General features: G+C 44.3%; 1 protein-coding gene across 2 annotated transcripts in view; it reads left to right on the top strand.

Annotated features, from left to right (window-relative positions):
* The first annotated feature begins 1,531 nt into the window (after window positions 1-1,531).
* Window positions 1,532-16,381, top strand: part of E2F5 (E2F transcription factor 5) — a 32,110-nt gene continuing 17,260 nt past the window's right edge. Inside the window, exons 1-5 of one of the 2 annotated variants that reach the window (XM_075582997.1) lie at window positions 1,532-1,824; window positions 11,334-11,443; window positions 13,537-13,700; window positions 14,156-14,197; window positions 14,990-15,054. In XM_075582997.1, coding sequence (XP_075439112.1) covers window positions 1,705-1,824; window positions 11,334-11,443; window positions 13,537-13,700; window positions 14,156-14,197; window positions 14,990-15,054 — 501 coding nt within the window. In that variant the 5' untranslated portion in view covers window positions 1,532-1,704. The remainder of the gene's footprint in view (window positions 1,825-11,333; window positions 11,444-13,536; window positions 13,701-14,155; window positions 14,198-14,989; window positions 15,055-16,381) is intronic. The other variant, XM_075582996.1, reaches the window with a different exon arrangement.

Here is a 16,381-nt window from a genome sequence, read left to right as displayed (position 1 = left end):
TATGGGGTTGTCCGGGACTTGGTGATATCCAGAACTTTTAGCAACTCCCACATTAAACTGCTCTCAAAGTCCCGACCTTGATCAGAATTCAGGCGATTGGGTAGGCCATAATGCATAAAATATTTATCCCAGAGGATCTTCGCCACCATAATGGCCTTCTGGTCTTTAGTCGGGAAGGCTTGAGCGTATTGTGTGTAATGGTCTGTGATGACCAACACGTTGCATATCCCTCACATATCAGGCTCAATGCACAGGAAGTCCATGCACACTAAGTCCATAGGGCCTGAGCTCTTCAGATGGGCCAAATCTGAGACTAATGCTGCAAATACTGTCCCGGACAGCTTTATTCTAAAGCTTGCCGGGTTTAATGGAGACAAAAGTAGTTGCGCACAGTATATTTTGTTTGCCGGGTTTAATGCAGGCCAACCGCGGGGCTTTTCTCCGATTTGAATCGGAGTTTCCCGCGCAGCGGGCGCTTCAATAGATAAGCGCTAATGGCGCTTATTATTGAAAGCGCCCAAGGCGCAGGAAAACCGTCCGAAAACAGCTGCGCGCCGTCCGCAGCTATTTTTAACCCGCGGAGGCAGCCGCAGTTGATTAAAGCTGGCCGGGACAGTATGACAAACGAGTGAAACTTAGCAGATCTGCACAGCATCTCGTTTCATCACTACCTGTTGCTATGCCACTATTTTGATTTATTTAACAGAAACTGCTGCAATTATTCAATGAAAGCAGATAGAATTCAGCCTACAAGATACATAGCCCTCAAAAAACAGAGCATATGCATCAAGGCAAATGTGGTGCAATGAAGGGACAAACATTATGTACCAAATATATCAAAGGAAAATATCAAATTGAAATCAATAGAATTGTTTTCTCTGATACACATTATGAAGTTTATTTGACAGCATAATTGAGCGTTATATATCTCCCTTCTCTTCTGTGAGTGTAAGAGAGGTTTGCATCTCTCTCGGTCACTAGTCACTCTGTGCTTCTGTGCTTGTTTCCTCTGCATCACACTGCTCCTGGAAGTGCACCTCGCGCGCACGTGCTCTTGTGTTGTCCTCTCCACTATCTACTGACAGGCTTCGTTGTTGCTGTTGGTGATTCCAGAGCTCTCATTGGCTCAGTCAGCGATGACGACGCTACAAGACCAACCACACAGCAGTCTGCCTCTTACTGACCACACCCATAGAGATCAATTACCGGAAGAGCGCCCAGGCCGCCATGTTTGATCCGGGCAATGCCTTCATCACCTGTACGCGTGAATTATACGTATTTCAGATTCGAGTAACAATACGAAATAAACATTATTCGTGACATAAAACTACACATATATTGGGCAGTGCAATTCTGTTCTAATATTTTTATTTTTGTGTAATCGGTAATGAAAGCCAGAGTCCAAAATGGCTGATCAGAGCTTCACGTTCAGTGACGTACTAGCAATCAAGGTTTCCACCCTAAAAAAGTGTCGCCCTTTTCGCCCATCTTCCCCCTCCGGCTTCTGTCTCCTAGGCAACGGCGCGCTAGGTACGTCACTTCCCGTATAAACGCGTCTGTCGGCGGTGGCCCGCGTGCTTCTGTATATGGGTGCCGTTACAGTGCGGCTGAAGCGAGCGTGTGCTCGGTTACCGTTACCTGGGATTATCGGGAGTGCGGGCGGGCTGCACGCGCAAGGGCCCGCCCCGCGAGGACAAATCCGGGATGGCGGAGCCGGTGAGCGCGAGCGCGTCCAGCCGGCACGAGAAGAGCCTGGGGCTGCTCACCAGTAAATTCGTGTCCCTGCTGCAGGAGGCGAAGGATGGCGTGCTGGACCTGAAGGCGGTGAGTGACTGGGAGGGCTGCGGGGGGGATGAGTGACTGGGAGGGAGGAGGGCTGCAGGGTATGGGGGCTGGGAGGGTGGAGGAGGGCTGCAGGATATGGGGACGGGGACGGGGGAGGAGGGCTGCAGGGGCTGGGACGGGAGAGGAGGGCTGCAGGGTATGGGGACTGGGACGGGGGAGGAGGGCTGCATGGGCTGGGACGGGAGAGGAGGGCTGCAGGGTATGGGGGCTGGGTGGAGGGCTGCAGGGTATGGGGGCTTGGACGGGGGGAGGAAGGCTGCAGGGTATGGGGACTGCGGGGGGGAGGGAGGAGGGCTGCAGGGTATGTGTATGGTATTGCTTTTTGACTTTAGTTAGGGTAATCAGATTTCTCCCTGGTTCAGCATCTTTCCTGTGTTTAATGTATCATAGAGGTAAAATGGGTTAAACAAGACATGCTCATCCTAACCAACACTGCCTGGGTCCTAATCTTGGAGAATAATTTCTAGCTAAATGAGGAAGAAAGTTAGAGCTGACTGCTGGGTTAATGGATAATTTTGCACCTGTACTAAAAAGTACATTGGGAAAACTAGATGCCCCTTTTAGACTTCGTGTCTTCGAACATTTGGGGACGATAAAGAACAGCATGGATACACCAGTGGCAAGACATGTCACGGAGCACCATGACGGAGACGGCACTGTCCTGACATTCATAGGGATTGATCAACTCTCTATGGGATTACGCAAGGGCAACTGGGATCAGGAATTATTAAAGTGAGAATCCTAGATGGATATACACCTTCAACACATTGTCACTGTGCGGTCTTAATGGGGGCTGTGTATTTCATCCGTTCATCTAGCCTATCTACCCCTATTGGCATCTCCCAGTGTTTTTTGTGAAGATAGTGACCCAGTTATGTCCCCTATCGACATTTATGCCCATATTCCTTGCACCTTCCCATTGTTTCATCTAAGGAGACTGTGTAGTCTCATTTTTATGTAATTATCCTTAAGTTGGGGACCGATCCCACCATTTTTACGTTCTTTAATGCTGTGAGTTTTATTTGTCACCTGTACTTGACTCATTGCTGGACAAGGGCTGTCCTAATGAGGCGTTTGTTTACTTACCCAGCATTAGCATGCTTTGAATGTATGCGGTCCTTCATGCCTAATTGGATCATCATACACTGTGTGATTTGACGCGGTTGTCCAATCAGGATTGACTTTACCCGATTTATACTATCGGCCTATTCAGGTGTTCCCGCCCAGCCTTGACAAAGCACATTAGTGAAACGTACGTCGGCAAGTGACGTAATGACGTCACAGGGGAAGGACTTATGTTCGGAACACCGACATACCCCCCATACTTCTCTTTAGTAACGCTCTTTTAAGAGCGTATGACTTTTTATATGAATACCAACTGGTGGTCCTATTAGGCAGACTACACTCACCACTTTAGAGTGATGCGCTAGTCAGTTGATTTAAATGTAGTGGCTGTCTGGAGTGGCTGTCTGGAGTGGCTGTCTGGAGTGGCTGTCTGGAGTGGCTGTCTGGAGTGGCTGTCTGGAGTGGCTGTCTGGAGTGGCTGTCTGGAGTGGCTGTCTGGAGTGGCTGTCTGGAGTGGCTGTCTGGAGTGGCTGTCTGGAGTGGCTAGTGAAAGACACTGTATGAACAATTTTAAAATGGTAAATTCTCCTGTAATTTAAAGTACAAGTAAAGTAAATTCAGCATACAAACAGAAATTACAACTCACCGTTTCAGGCTTCCCCCGTGCTCGTCTCCGCCCCTCAGCCTTCCCCCTTGCCTGACATCACTCCCCTTGTAGCAAGAGACGGTCTCCCAAACTCAAATTAGGCCGCGCTTATAATGCGCGCGACGCGTGACATCACTGTCGCTGCTAGCGAAAGTTGTAATTCGCTTTGCGGCGACGTCGCGGTCAACCAGGTCATTGATTGGTTCAGAGGTTGTCACATGTGGCGACAGCCTCTGAAAAATAAAATGTGACTGGCTTACAAATTTTGCGTCGCTGCCGTCGCATCGTGCTTGCTATATGCGCACGCGACGGCAGAAATACATTTATTTTTGGGCGACTGTGCCGGCACTAAGCGCAGCCTTACAACTTTTGCAAGGACTACAGAGACAGGTGACAACATCCGTAGCTGTAGCCGGCACTATAAGCACAGCCTAATGGTGTTATCCTCTGGTACATTTATGAGGCATATTTACCACACACCCCTAAGAAGCAACACGTTTATATCAAGTATCATTATTTTTTTCTGGAACCGCACAAACAATGTGGGGCTAATAATCAGTAAAAGCAACAGTCCAAGCTGCCTTTCTCTCCCCCCCCCTCCCTTTTAATATGTGCATCATTACAATCCAGACAATAAGTAATTAGCTAAATTACCTATCGATCCATTCTCCTGTGATTGGTGAATATTTGTCTAGGGGATTCACTAAATAACTGCAAAGGAGTATTGGCTCAGTTTCTGGGCCTTTGTAAATCGTTGCTATAGAAAAAAAGGCTTATTACATGATGACATTAAAATGTCATTCAGAGTTTAACACGGGTACGCTTGTGAAAGCGTGAGGATAAACTTCGCTCAAACGTGGTAAAGAGGTAGGTGTATAGTGGACAAATGTAAAAATCCCAAACAGCTTAGAATGGGTGGTGCACACTGGGGAAGGATGAATATGAGCAGTGAGGATACAAACATAAATTTGTCAGAGCGTTCTTTCTGTCCCGATGAAGCCTATTGGTGAAACGTACGTCGGGTACGTGTGACGTCGGCTAACCAGCGACGTCGGCTGATTCGGAGAGGCAAGGGCATCCTACTAGTTATGTTTGTATCCTCAGTTTGTATGCTATATATCTAAGGTCAGTGGTCGACAAATCACCAAAAAATCTACTCGCCGAACAAAAAAAATCTACTCGCCACCTAGTACCACACGTGTGCTGCTTGGGCCAATAGGAGCTCGCCACGATGTTAAATCCACTCGCCTGGGGCGTGCAAATGTATAGGTTTGTCGAACACTGTCTATGGTCATACATGTCTACTCTTGTATACAGCCACTGAGCTGAGTTCTGGATATAAAACTTCTAAATTTGCAAGGTGTTTTTCCTTTAGTACTACCCAACTGAGCAAATAAAGGCTATTTTGCTCATTGGTGAAGGGGCTACTATACCCACCCACTTATTTGGGTTGCTAGTTTCAACTTCCACATTGGATTTTCATCTAGCATTTAACCCTATATTACTGTCTCTAGGGACTTCACATCACCCTAGTATTATAAGTATTAGACAGTTCACCACATGGTGTGATATTACTCTTTGGCATTATCTTACACATGGAGCTTTCATTTTCACTTTCAGTCTAGTCACTGCACAGTCTCGATATTATTGCATAGATAAATCATTGTTTTGGGTTTATTATATCCTTTGTAGGTCAAAGGAGTCACAATTACTACATTGTGAGTAATAGGTATATTTGGTCTACCTTCACTCGGTGTTGTTCTAACACTCCATTACCCTTGTTAAGCCTCTCCGACTTTTAATTTAATGTTTATTCGTTTGTTTGTTTCGGTCTCTAGCCCTTGCATCTGTTTTAATGATGTAACTAATAAAATTAATTTGTAATTTATTGGGTGCTTTCGTGCCGCGTTAAGGGGATTCTTTTCTATGTCAGTGCTGTCATTCAGAGTGGTTTAAAAAAATGCTACTAGTATTTTCTCATAGTACAGATCTGATTTATTTAAAAAAACGTACATGCATACAATAAAAGGCTGCTCATAATGTACTTTGAAAAAATTACAATAAAAGACTATGACAAGATGAACACAACAGTGCTTTGGTAAACTGATCTTCAATGCAAATGCAGTAAAATAGTTTAGACTGCTTAGGGCATTTACAAGGTGCTCATATATGTTTATGATGGCATAAGATAGTTGTTGACCACTGTAGGGCCCCCGGGTCTGTGGCATTGCTATACAGTTTTGTTTTAAATTGTATAGAAGCAAAAGTTGGTCGAGGTTTTTGTAAATGTGATGACTGGTATTAAATATTATAGAATTGAACACATCTAATCTAAATATCCAAAGTCACAGCATTTAGTGCAAAATTAAAATCTGAATAACTGGCTCATTGTACTGGTAACTTATTCTTTAGTAACTATTGTTTTGTACTTTGTAGGCGGTCATGCTCTGTTTAGGACAGCTCACACAGCATGTGAATTCATGTTATAGCTATAAAAGCACTCTCCCACAGTGCTTGTTAATTGATAACAAAACTATGGGCCTTTCTACTTCACAACTGATATCCTGCAGATATATTTACTATGCAGGTCTTACAAGTCACGTTAAATAACTTTGTATAACAATGATTCTGGGATAGAGCAGTCGGCTAGTAACATCTGTTCTGTTACTAGTGTCCCTTTTTGTTGCTTTCAGTCAGATTGCTCAATTGAGCGATAACAGCAACGAGGTGCAATCCTCTAACAAAGGACAAGGGGTTGGACAATCCCTTAAGGGTTTCTTCCTTTCCCCATTCAGTTTTGATAAAAATAGAAGTGTTACAATAGGTTGCTCTGTTGTTATGATGGTAGTCACAAGTAATCTACAACCAGACTTTTTGCATCAAATTTTGTTTTTGCCTGTTAATTTCTGGAGGAAGTTATTGCTTTGCTTCTTGAGGGTTAAACAACTTTATGCTGTATAATTCCAAAGAGAGAGAAGACAACACAAAACACCCATAGTGTAATACAATTTAGTAAAAAAAGAATCCAAAAACATGTGGCATCCAACTCACAATATCTTCATAGTAAAACATCAGGTAACTCTCAATGTATTACTTCCTGGTAAAATATTTTATAAATAAATTCAGACTTTTAAGGGGAAGTGGGGCACCTGCAAGAAAGTCCTGCATATCCGATGGTGTCGGTCTCCTTGCCTCTGCCTCCCGTGCGTGACACGACCCGTGACGACGCTCGCGCATAGTGCATGCACTGTGCGCGAGCGCCGCAGTACTCCTGCCGGCACCTGACCTAGGCTCCGCCCCCACACCGCCTCCTGTGGCGCAACGGAGGATGCTCCTGTCTCCTATACACAGCAGCGTCGCATGACCAGAAACACTTGAGGGGTCAATGCCAACTCCCTTCATTACTCCTCAGCTGGGATACACTCCACCCCTGCCTTATCAGTACACAGTCTGTGTGATGACTCACTACCTGCAGCCTTCCCATTGGCTCCCTGTGCTTTATATGCTCAGCCAGCCCCTTCGCAAATTGGCTGAGCATAAACTTGTTTGTTTCTAGTGCTTGCCTCAAGCACCTGCCCTGCCTCTGTGCATTCTGCTTGATATCTTGTGCCTTTTTGACATCAGCTTTAACCCTGACCTCAACCTTCTCTGACACCTGGACCTCAGCTACGCACACAACCATTCTGACCTCTCTAATCCTGGACCCCGGCTATGCACAACAACCATCCGACTTCTCCAACCCTAGACCACGGCGAGTATTTGGACTATTCTGACCTCTCCTACCCTGACCCAGCTAAACGACTACGACTCTGCAATCCGTACGCGGTTGTTGGTCAGTGTATTCTAACATCCCCACCTCAGTCCTTCGGTCCCGTTCTGTTTGTGGTGAGCACTCTTTACAGTTGTGAACGTAGATATACACCCCCCACGCCCACCTGGTCTGCCTATTACCATAAATAGGGGTGCACTAGGGTAAATGGATTAAATGTAAAGAGAGCGGTGGAGTGTCCGCCGCAAGGTACGCGGTGTCCCTCTACCAAAGTACCCCTTAGAGTGCACTCATCTATGTAGACGAATCAGTGTTATAGTTAGACTGGTTGTGTAGAGGTAATACTAAGAATGATACATTCCAATAACCTCTGATTGATGTATTGCATATTGAATATGAAATAAAAACAATTTTAATAAACTCAATCACTAAAATAAAGACGGGAGAGCGTGATTGAGCACGTCATTATACTACCCGGAAGCGATGGGCTTTTGATGTAGGAGAAACTACTTTGGCGTATTTTAGCGTTTCTGCACTGAATTCTGCGCTATATATAGTATGCGAGCTGCGCTTACCCCATACAGGGGGAAGCACGAAGTACACTCGGCGGTGAACGGAACTTACACTCACAGCGGACACTCCACCGCACTCTTTACAGTGGTGCAGTCTCCTCCGTGATGTAACCCGCCGTGCGCTCCATCTTGGCTGTTTGTATTGTAATGTGGTTAGGCAGCAAAAGGGAGCCTGGACGTCTCCAAGAGAGTTTAGCATGTAGCCGATTAACCCTACACACTTCGTGATTAGGATCACTTCATCAGGGATATAGTTAGTCCACGGTGCTGCCATCATTTTATAGTGATTTATAACTGATGGTCAGATTGGTAGTCACTCCCTTAATCAGATAAGTGCAGATTATCATATGCAATTGTATATCTGTTGAATCAGTTTTTGGACGCAGGGCAATTAAAAAGATTTTTAAAGGAATAAGAAAATGCATATATTTGTATAGAACCTGCAAGCTGTGCGAGTATATAGGGAAGTCTATATTGGTACCTTCTGTATAGGGAAGTCTATATTGGTACCTAATAGTAATACAGTATTATGTTTAAGATTTTGTTTCTATTTACAGATAACCAGTATCTATGTAAACTTCTATAAATTCGAGTAGCTTTAGCTACAGGCTTTCCTTCAACATTGATGCTGACACAAACGTCACTATTTACATGATGCATACATCTATATTTGGTATACAGGTGGTCCTTATTACCCGTCGTTTGACTTTACGACGGATGGCATATCCGCTTTACAATGCAATCCTACGGGACCGTTTTCCGACGCTCACCGCGACTGATTAACATGGGACTCACTTTACAACACTTTCACTATCCAATGCTACTTCAGAACGGATTCCGTTGGATACAAGAGGACTGCCTGTATCCTACGTAGTGTCCCAAAGAAAACATTATACATTTAATATATTTGGGACAAATAACTGGAAACCTATTACAACAGAATAAATATACAGGCACAATGCATTCCAGAGATTAGATTCTGATTATGGAAGGAGAGGGGAGAGTATACCCATAGATGTGGGGGGCGCGGTGGCTCCAGAGGTCCCACGCTCCCCCCCAAGGCACTTAAATTAAGTGCCGGAGGGGGAAACCGCGCGAGGCCCCTGGAGCTTCTACCTGATCCTAGGCGACGTGTTGCCATGGTAACCACCATGGCAACGTGACTTCACATGACCCTGCAATGTAATTTTTACGCACCCCTGCTATAGATAACGATACATAATCCAAAGGGAAAGTGTTGTAGAACAGCAAGAGATCACACACTATTCAATACAGGTTTCTCCCACAGAATAAAGGAAATGCTACTTACTAGATACGTTTGTGTTCATATGTATCATGTACAGAAAAGAGGAGTAAAAGAGAGGAATAACACAAGTAAATTCCCTATTTATAACATCACATGATCTATACCCAAATTAAAGCTATCCAAGCCCATTTCAGCCATTTAGATATGAACTATAAACATTATTATTTCCAGAGTGCGCACAGAGGATATGAGAGGGGGACACCCACATACAGATATATAACCCACTACTTGATATGAAGTCCCACATTCTGAAGATCAGATATCGGTCACTACAGGATGTAGAACTGCATTTTCCAGATCTGGAGAAGATTGCTGTTTAATCCTAAATGTATACTAGCATCCCTCCTATGTAGTATATCGTGCATTGGTACAGGCGGGCCCTGCATGTACAACGGGTTCCGTTACCTGGCGCCGCCGCCGCAAAGTGAAAATCTTCGGAAAGCGGAACTGGCGATTTTCAGCTTCTGCGCAGACTTGCAGTCCCCGTTCTGCGCAGACATGACGGCCCCCTTCTCGGTACCGGCGGAAAAACGGAACAAGCGCCGAACGTAATGAACACGGAAACAATTGGGAAACGCTGTATGAGTGGAATGCTGAAAAGCAGGGCCCTACTGTATATGTATCCTCCAATACAGGAGAGATGGTTTACGCAGAGCAATACATGAGACATTTAATTCATTTCATAAAAAATACATATATTCCTATGGGGTTTAATACTTGGGCTGTCATACCAGATGGAGACAACTCTACTAGACCTTTCCCATAGTCAGAGAGGAGGGGGTATACTTCTGCCTAGAAAATGTAAGCAGTATATTGCTTTTTCCTATTCGAACAGCAGATGAAAAGAACATGAGTGAATATTGAGATGTTTGGGTTTCATCTTTTTATCCCTGGATTGTAATGTGCTACAATGGATAAAATCTTGCTTGTGCAGTCTAAAAAAACTGTCTATTATACAAAAAAGATGACGTGGGATGAAGTTTTGTCCCACCTAGTGTAATTGCTGGCATCATTTAGGACATTCATGATCCAAACTATTTTAGAGCGACCTGATTTTTTTGATAAATACCCTGCAGCCACAAGAGGGCTTGATCCATAACATGCAGACGCTAAGTGGGTGGGTAGAAACATTGTCAGTGTATTTTTAAACGCAAATTCATGATGGGGGTTTTCGGTTTACAGGGGAACAAAATTGTCCACTTTGAGTTATTCGTATGATGTCCCTTTTTTTTTTTTTTTTTTTAATGCAGGAGTACCCTCACTCTCAAGGAAATAATTATACACATTCTTCTCCCCCCCCCTCTTCTTCTCTTTATTTAATAAAACATTTTTTTTTAAAATATAAATCTTGCCTGAACTGGGCACCCACTGAATCCTCGGATATTTGTATTTTATGCTGGTTTTGACACACTTACTACAAATATAGCCTCCTGACTACTAAATTAAGTAGAAATGACAGTGTTAGTCCAGACTACAAACATGACTGTCACCAATAGAAAGCCACAACCCCCTCTCCCAAAGACATCCCGGCTTTTCTGTTCACCACCGAGCACTGAACCACCACTATTTTGTTTGTCCAACGGGCACATTTGTCCTGGTGCCGGAGCGGAAGAACATTGCGAGACCACAGAGGTGCTCCAAGGGACCCTCTGGTTAAGGTAAAAATGTAATGTTGCTTTAAAGCATTCTCTGCAGAACATATTGTAATTCATGACTAGCTAGTTGAAGGTAATAGCAACATGATTCCATAAAATGATGCTTTCTGTACACTTTTATTGCACCTCCAAAGCAATTTTTTCAAGCAGTAGTAATATCACAGAATTGACAGACAACAGGCTTTTTTTCACCTGGTTATCTGTGGTTTTCTATGATCACTAGACGGTAATTGAATGTGATATCCTCTCTTAGTGGGGAGATTCACAAAGGGCCAGTGTGGGTTATCACGAACTAATCTGGCATATACTGCCATTCAAGTCAGACAGGTAGTCTGATCTGATTTGTGATACCGAACCTGTCGAATTGGAGAATACATTTGTTTTTCTTCATTAGACTAACCTTGGGATTTTCAGTTCTATGTACTCCCACAGCCTAGGTGGACGATTCCTAAACTCTGAAATCCTTTTTTTACAGGCTGCAGATACTCTTGCTGTTAGACAAAAAAGGAGAATATACGATATTACCAATGTCTTGGAGGGGATTGGCTTAATTGAGAAAAAATCAAAAAACAGCATCCAATGGAAGTAAGAACATTATTTATTCCAGTGCTCGCTCGCATACTTATGAGTAGACCTACTTCTACAATCTGAGGCAGAGATTTTCTTAAAAAGTATCCCAGGACAAACCATTTCATCTAACTAAATTAGGACCCTTTTATTGATTGTGAATGAAGCTTTCTTTATTTTGCAACAGTATTGTAAAGTCCAAGGGCAGACGAAGGTCTAAACACGTTTCACCATCTACAGTTATTAGACTAGATTAATGCAGCATTCTTAGGCCTGGGACCCGCTGCGCTCGTTGGCGTGGGCGGCAATGTCGCGAGTTCCCCACGAGCAGGGGAATCCTCGCGAGTCGGTCCCGGTCCCCACTGGCTGCACAGCTGATCACACGCTGTGGCGCGTCAGCCGCTAGGAGACACCACAGAATGGTGTTTCCTAGCTTCGACGCGTCACGTGGTGTGGCTGTGAGCCAATGGGGAGGGGAGGTTGCGGGAGGAGGAGAGGCTTCGGGGAGCGGGGAGGAGTGTGGAGTGAAAGCAGGTGAGTGCCTGTCTGTATATGTGTGTGCCTGAGTGCCTGTCTGTGTGTGTGTGTGTGTGTGTGTGTGTGTGTGTGTGTATGTGTGTGCCTGTCTGTGTGCGTGCCTGTCTCTGTCTGTGTGTGTGTGTATGAGTGCGTGAGTGCCTGCCTGTGTGTGTGTGTGTATGTATGTATGTATGAGTGCCTGCGTGTGTGTGTTTTTTTTACTTACCTGCAGCCCGTGGCAGCCCGTGGAGGGAGGGGGGGGGAAGAGTAGCGGGTCCCTCCGCTCAAGCCACGCCCCCCCCTCCCTGTCAATCCTCCCAGTCAATCCTCCCAGTCAATCCTCCCACCTCCCGCTCCGGCCCCTCACGTCATGGCCGCGCCCCCTCACGTCATGGCCGCGCCCCCCCCCCCCGACCCGTTTGGCCACGCCCCCCCCCCCCCCCCCGCTCCGAGAAAAGCATCCTGTAGACCGCAGATCGCGGTACAGCGAGTTGCACGCGCCGCCGGCAAGCAAGCCAGCCGTGCGGACGCGTGCAACGGGACCTTAGCCTTACAATAGCATCTACATTCCCATTTTATTCCATGATTTTAGATTTTTATACTTTGGGGGGGTTACTGGGGTTGTTGAATGAAGCCTTGGTGGCTTATTCTATTTCTGATTGAGCAACTGATCGGGAAGTTTTAGGGCAAAATTCCCTATTGACTTCATCTGTCACTTTGTATATAGAAGAAGCCCCCTAGTCTTTCTAAGAGCATTGTGTGTGTGTGTGTGTGTGTGTTGCATCGTCTGCATTCTTCGCTGAACGGGAGGTAAATCCGCAAGTGTATAACCCTGTTTCTTGTGAGCTCCAGTCAGTGAAAGAGCAAAGGAATGGAAGCAGGCACACGGTCTTTCTAAAAGTGCAGTTTATTGTGCCACCAAAGGTCCAACGTTTCGGCAAATAGATTGCCAAAGGCAATCTATTTGCCGAAACGTTGGACCTTTGGTGGCACAATAAACTGCACCTTTAGAAAGACCGTGTGCCTGCTTCCATTCCTTTGCTCGAGTACCTCTGGGATGTCTGGACCTCCCTGGATACAGCGCACCGGCAGATAAGTACCTCCCTCCAGCACCTACCAGCGGTGTGCATGTGCTTCTACATATGACCAGTCAGTGAAAGAAACACAAATAAAATGTAGACTTTTTGTTTGTTGTAATATTGCAGATTGTTGATATACTAGCTGTGACCTGATGTACGATTTCTAAAAATGTTACGGTTGACTGTTGTTTTTGGTAACGTTTGAATCAAACTGAATAAAGTTTAAATGTACCAAACTGATGTTTGTGTTTACAAGACAATATGCTATTAGCATTGTTTCACTTTAGTAGTACTGTATTGCCAGAAAAGCTTTTGCTTCTTCAGACTGTGTACGTAAATTACTGCAGTATACAATGAGTGCTTATTGAAAAATGGCATGGATGGAAGAATAAGAAGATGGTCACCAGTATTTATCTTGCATATATAGTTTCCCACTGAATAATCTTGTAGTGGCAGATATATATTTTGGTGTCCATTTTCATTTCCTTTGTATGTACTTTTTTTTTATTGAAGGGGTGTAGGTGCTGGATGCAACACAAAAGAAGTACTTGACAGACTGAGAAACCTTAAAGCAGAGATCGAAGATCTGGAGCTTAAGGAGAGGGAGCTGGATCAGCAGAAAGTGTGGCTTCAACAAAGCATCAAAAATGTTATGGATGATTCAGTCAATAACATATATCCTTTGCTAGCAACAAGTGAACATGACTTTTTAGCACAAAGGGATCTTTGCATTGCCCATGTAGAAATGTGTGAAGACCACTTGAATCAATGCACCATCATTTTGAATTCAAAGTCAACATATACTTTATATGAATATTTAATGCTTTTACAGGACACAAATTAAACACATCCTCGCTAGACTTAGGTTTTTGGAAGAGATCTTGTTCTCTGGCATCCCTGGTCATAAGGCATTTTATCCCAGTAAATGCGTTATACTTTGTAATTTTCTTTTGAAATGGTTGTAGAACAGTGTTAAACTGCTTCAGGTAAAGTTTAGGGCACAAACAAATGAAAATACAATGACCTCTGAAGAAACAATAGACCTGCATTTCCTTTTAATGGTGATTTCTCATTTCCCTTGCCTTTCTGAAGAAAATAACCTCACCATTTCTTCCTTAACACATTCATACATTCTCTTACGTGACTCATGATGATATATGTAACTGTTTTAATGGTAGGTACAGTTTTGTGTTCATGGTGCTTCAATTTGCAGAATGTTTGCCTCTCAAGTTGGAGAAGAGCTGACTTAGCCTGCTGGAAATACAAAGCTTTAGTGCAGGGCTCTTCTAATTGTTTTCTGATCTACAACTAGTTCTCCAAAGGAGTCAGAAGGGCCACAAGATTACTATAATTTTAGCTACATTTAAAGACTTGAATAATATTGTATTTCTACATCTGTACCCCATTTGCATTACCTTAGCGTACAAGTGCGTTTGTGTGAAAAAGTGCACTTGGCTGCCTAAGCAACTAGTAGGACATTAACAGGACAAGTGGGCAAAGGGCAAGATTAGGGCTATTTGAGGGCTATATTTGGAAGATGGGCTGCCAGTTGAAAGGCCCTGTTTTAGTGTACAGAGGCATGGGCCCTTGTGGTAATCATGTTACACCATTTTACTATTGACATTTAACCAGAGTGGAGACTCCTAGAGAATCCATAAAGTATTAATTAATTTAGCAACCGCTCTCAATACTTGAAAATAAGTTTCTTAATTATGAAAATACATTAAAAAAATAAACTTACTATAAAGAGACTGGATTAGGTTTAATGGCTTAGCAAGGCAAACCTAATTGTTCCATTTTTATACTAATTGGCTGAATGTCTGTGAAAAGACTTTCAGACTGGATTAAGAGGTCCATATAGTATCTGCTGTAAACTTCTGTTCAAGGTGTTTGTGATTTGAATATTTATATAGCCGAACCTTTTATTTTCCAAACTAAAAATACATTTTTTTCCCCTTCCCTCTAGGAGACACACTTCTTGCAATCCAGGCCCCTTCTGGTACACAACTGGAAGTTCCAATTCCTGAACTGGTATGTGTAGACTGCGTCTAGATGGCTGAAAACACTTTGTTCTGTTAATGTCACATTCTTCCACTTTCCACACACTAGTAGGTAATGGGGATTGGCAGAATTGTTGGCTTTGCCAGGAGTGTTTGAGATGATTAGAAAACATTTACAAAATCAAAATGGAGACTCTGTTTACATGTATAACAACTGTTTTTTAATTATGTTAAGTGTTCATTGTAAAATAGTTGGAAAGGTCAAAGTTCTTTTTCTTAAACTTTAATTTCCTGGGTGTGCCCATGGCAGTGGTCACCAATGGATTAAGTTAAGACAGAAATCTACCTGTGGGAGGACTATATATAGCCTCTAATTTCCTCTGCAGGCTTTTTTTAATTTTTTTTTCCCCTCCCCTTTCTCCTCTGTCTAATGCTGGGGCCAGGGTGCCTTCGCCCGCACGGAGGCTGGTCAGTGAGCAGGCGCTTACCTGGCCATAGTGGGGGAGGCGTCACGAAGCTGGTTCGCCCTCATTTGGCGAATCGCTCACGTGACAGGCCTGTCCCGCCAAGAAATCAGTTTGAACTGATTATTTCTTGCGCAACATGCGCCCGCACGCCACATGGACGCGAACACTGCCTTAAGGCAGTCTGTTTGCTCAGTGTCCGCACGGTCTGCTGTACCATGGCCCCAGCCTAATTAACTTTTTTTAGTAGTTGATCCACAGACGTTGTCTGCACCTCTCGCTGGCGTCGGCACTCCAAGGTGTTTGCTGTTCCGTGGGGCCGGAGAGAGGCCATGCTGCAAATAGCTGCTGAGACCGCAGCTCCAGATATCTGGCAAGAGCCGCTTGAGCAGGCGTGCGTGCAGGAGTCCTGGTAAACCGTATACCACATGGACGCAGAGGGCAGCAGGGAGCTCTCGCCAGTTAAGCACTACAAAGAAAATGGATGTTTTAAAGTGTTCGGCAAAGAAACTGTCGCTGCCCTGCTGCCCTGCTGCCCTGCTGCCCTGCTGCCCTGCTGCCCTGCTGCCCTGCTGCCCTGCTACTCTGCACCTTGCACAAGGATCACAGACGTGCAGAGGACAGCATTTACGCTGTGAAGCCTGTTCAGGTGCTGCAAAATAATGTGTAAGCCTACCTAAGGATACATGCACTGCTTACAAACATGCAAGCCTATCTGACCCAAACTAATATTACATTATAATCATGGATGCAGTCTTTGCAAGGACTACTATTACAACGTTTCTAAGGTAACCCCCAGGGAGACGGTAGTAGTCAGTATTGTAATTTTAGTTTCTGTAAAAGAGATGGCTATTAGTACGGGTATATTTGTATTATGTCAGTGCTCCAAGATCA

The sequence above is a fragment of the Ascaphus truei genome, chromosome 2 (assembly GCF_040206685.1).
Source record: "Ascaphus truei isolate aAscTru1 chromosome 2, aAscTru1.hap1, whole genome shotgun sequence".
Taxonomy (NCBI): domain Eukaryota; kingdom Metazoa; phylum Chordata; class Amphibia; order Anura; family Ascaphidae; genus Ascaphus; species Ascaphus truei.
Note: the sequence above shows the minus strand (reverse complement) of the source record. Positions and strands in the feature narration are given on the sequence as shown.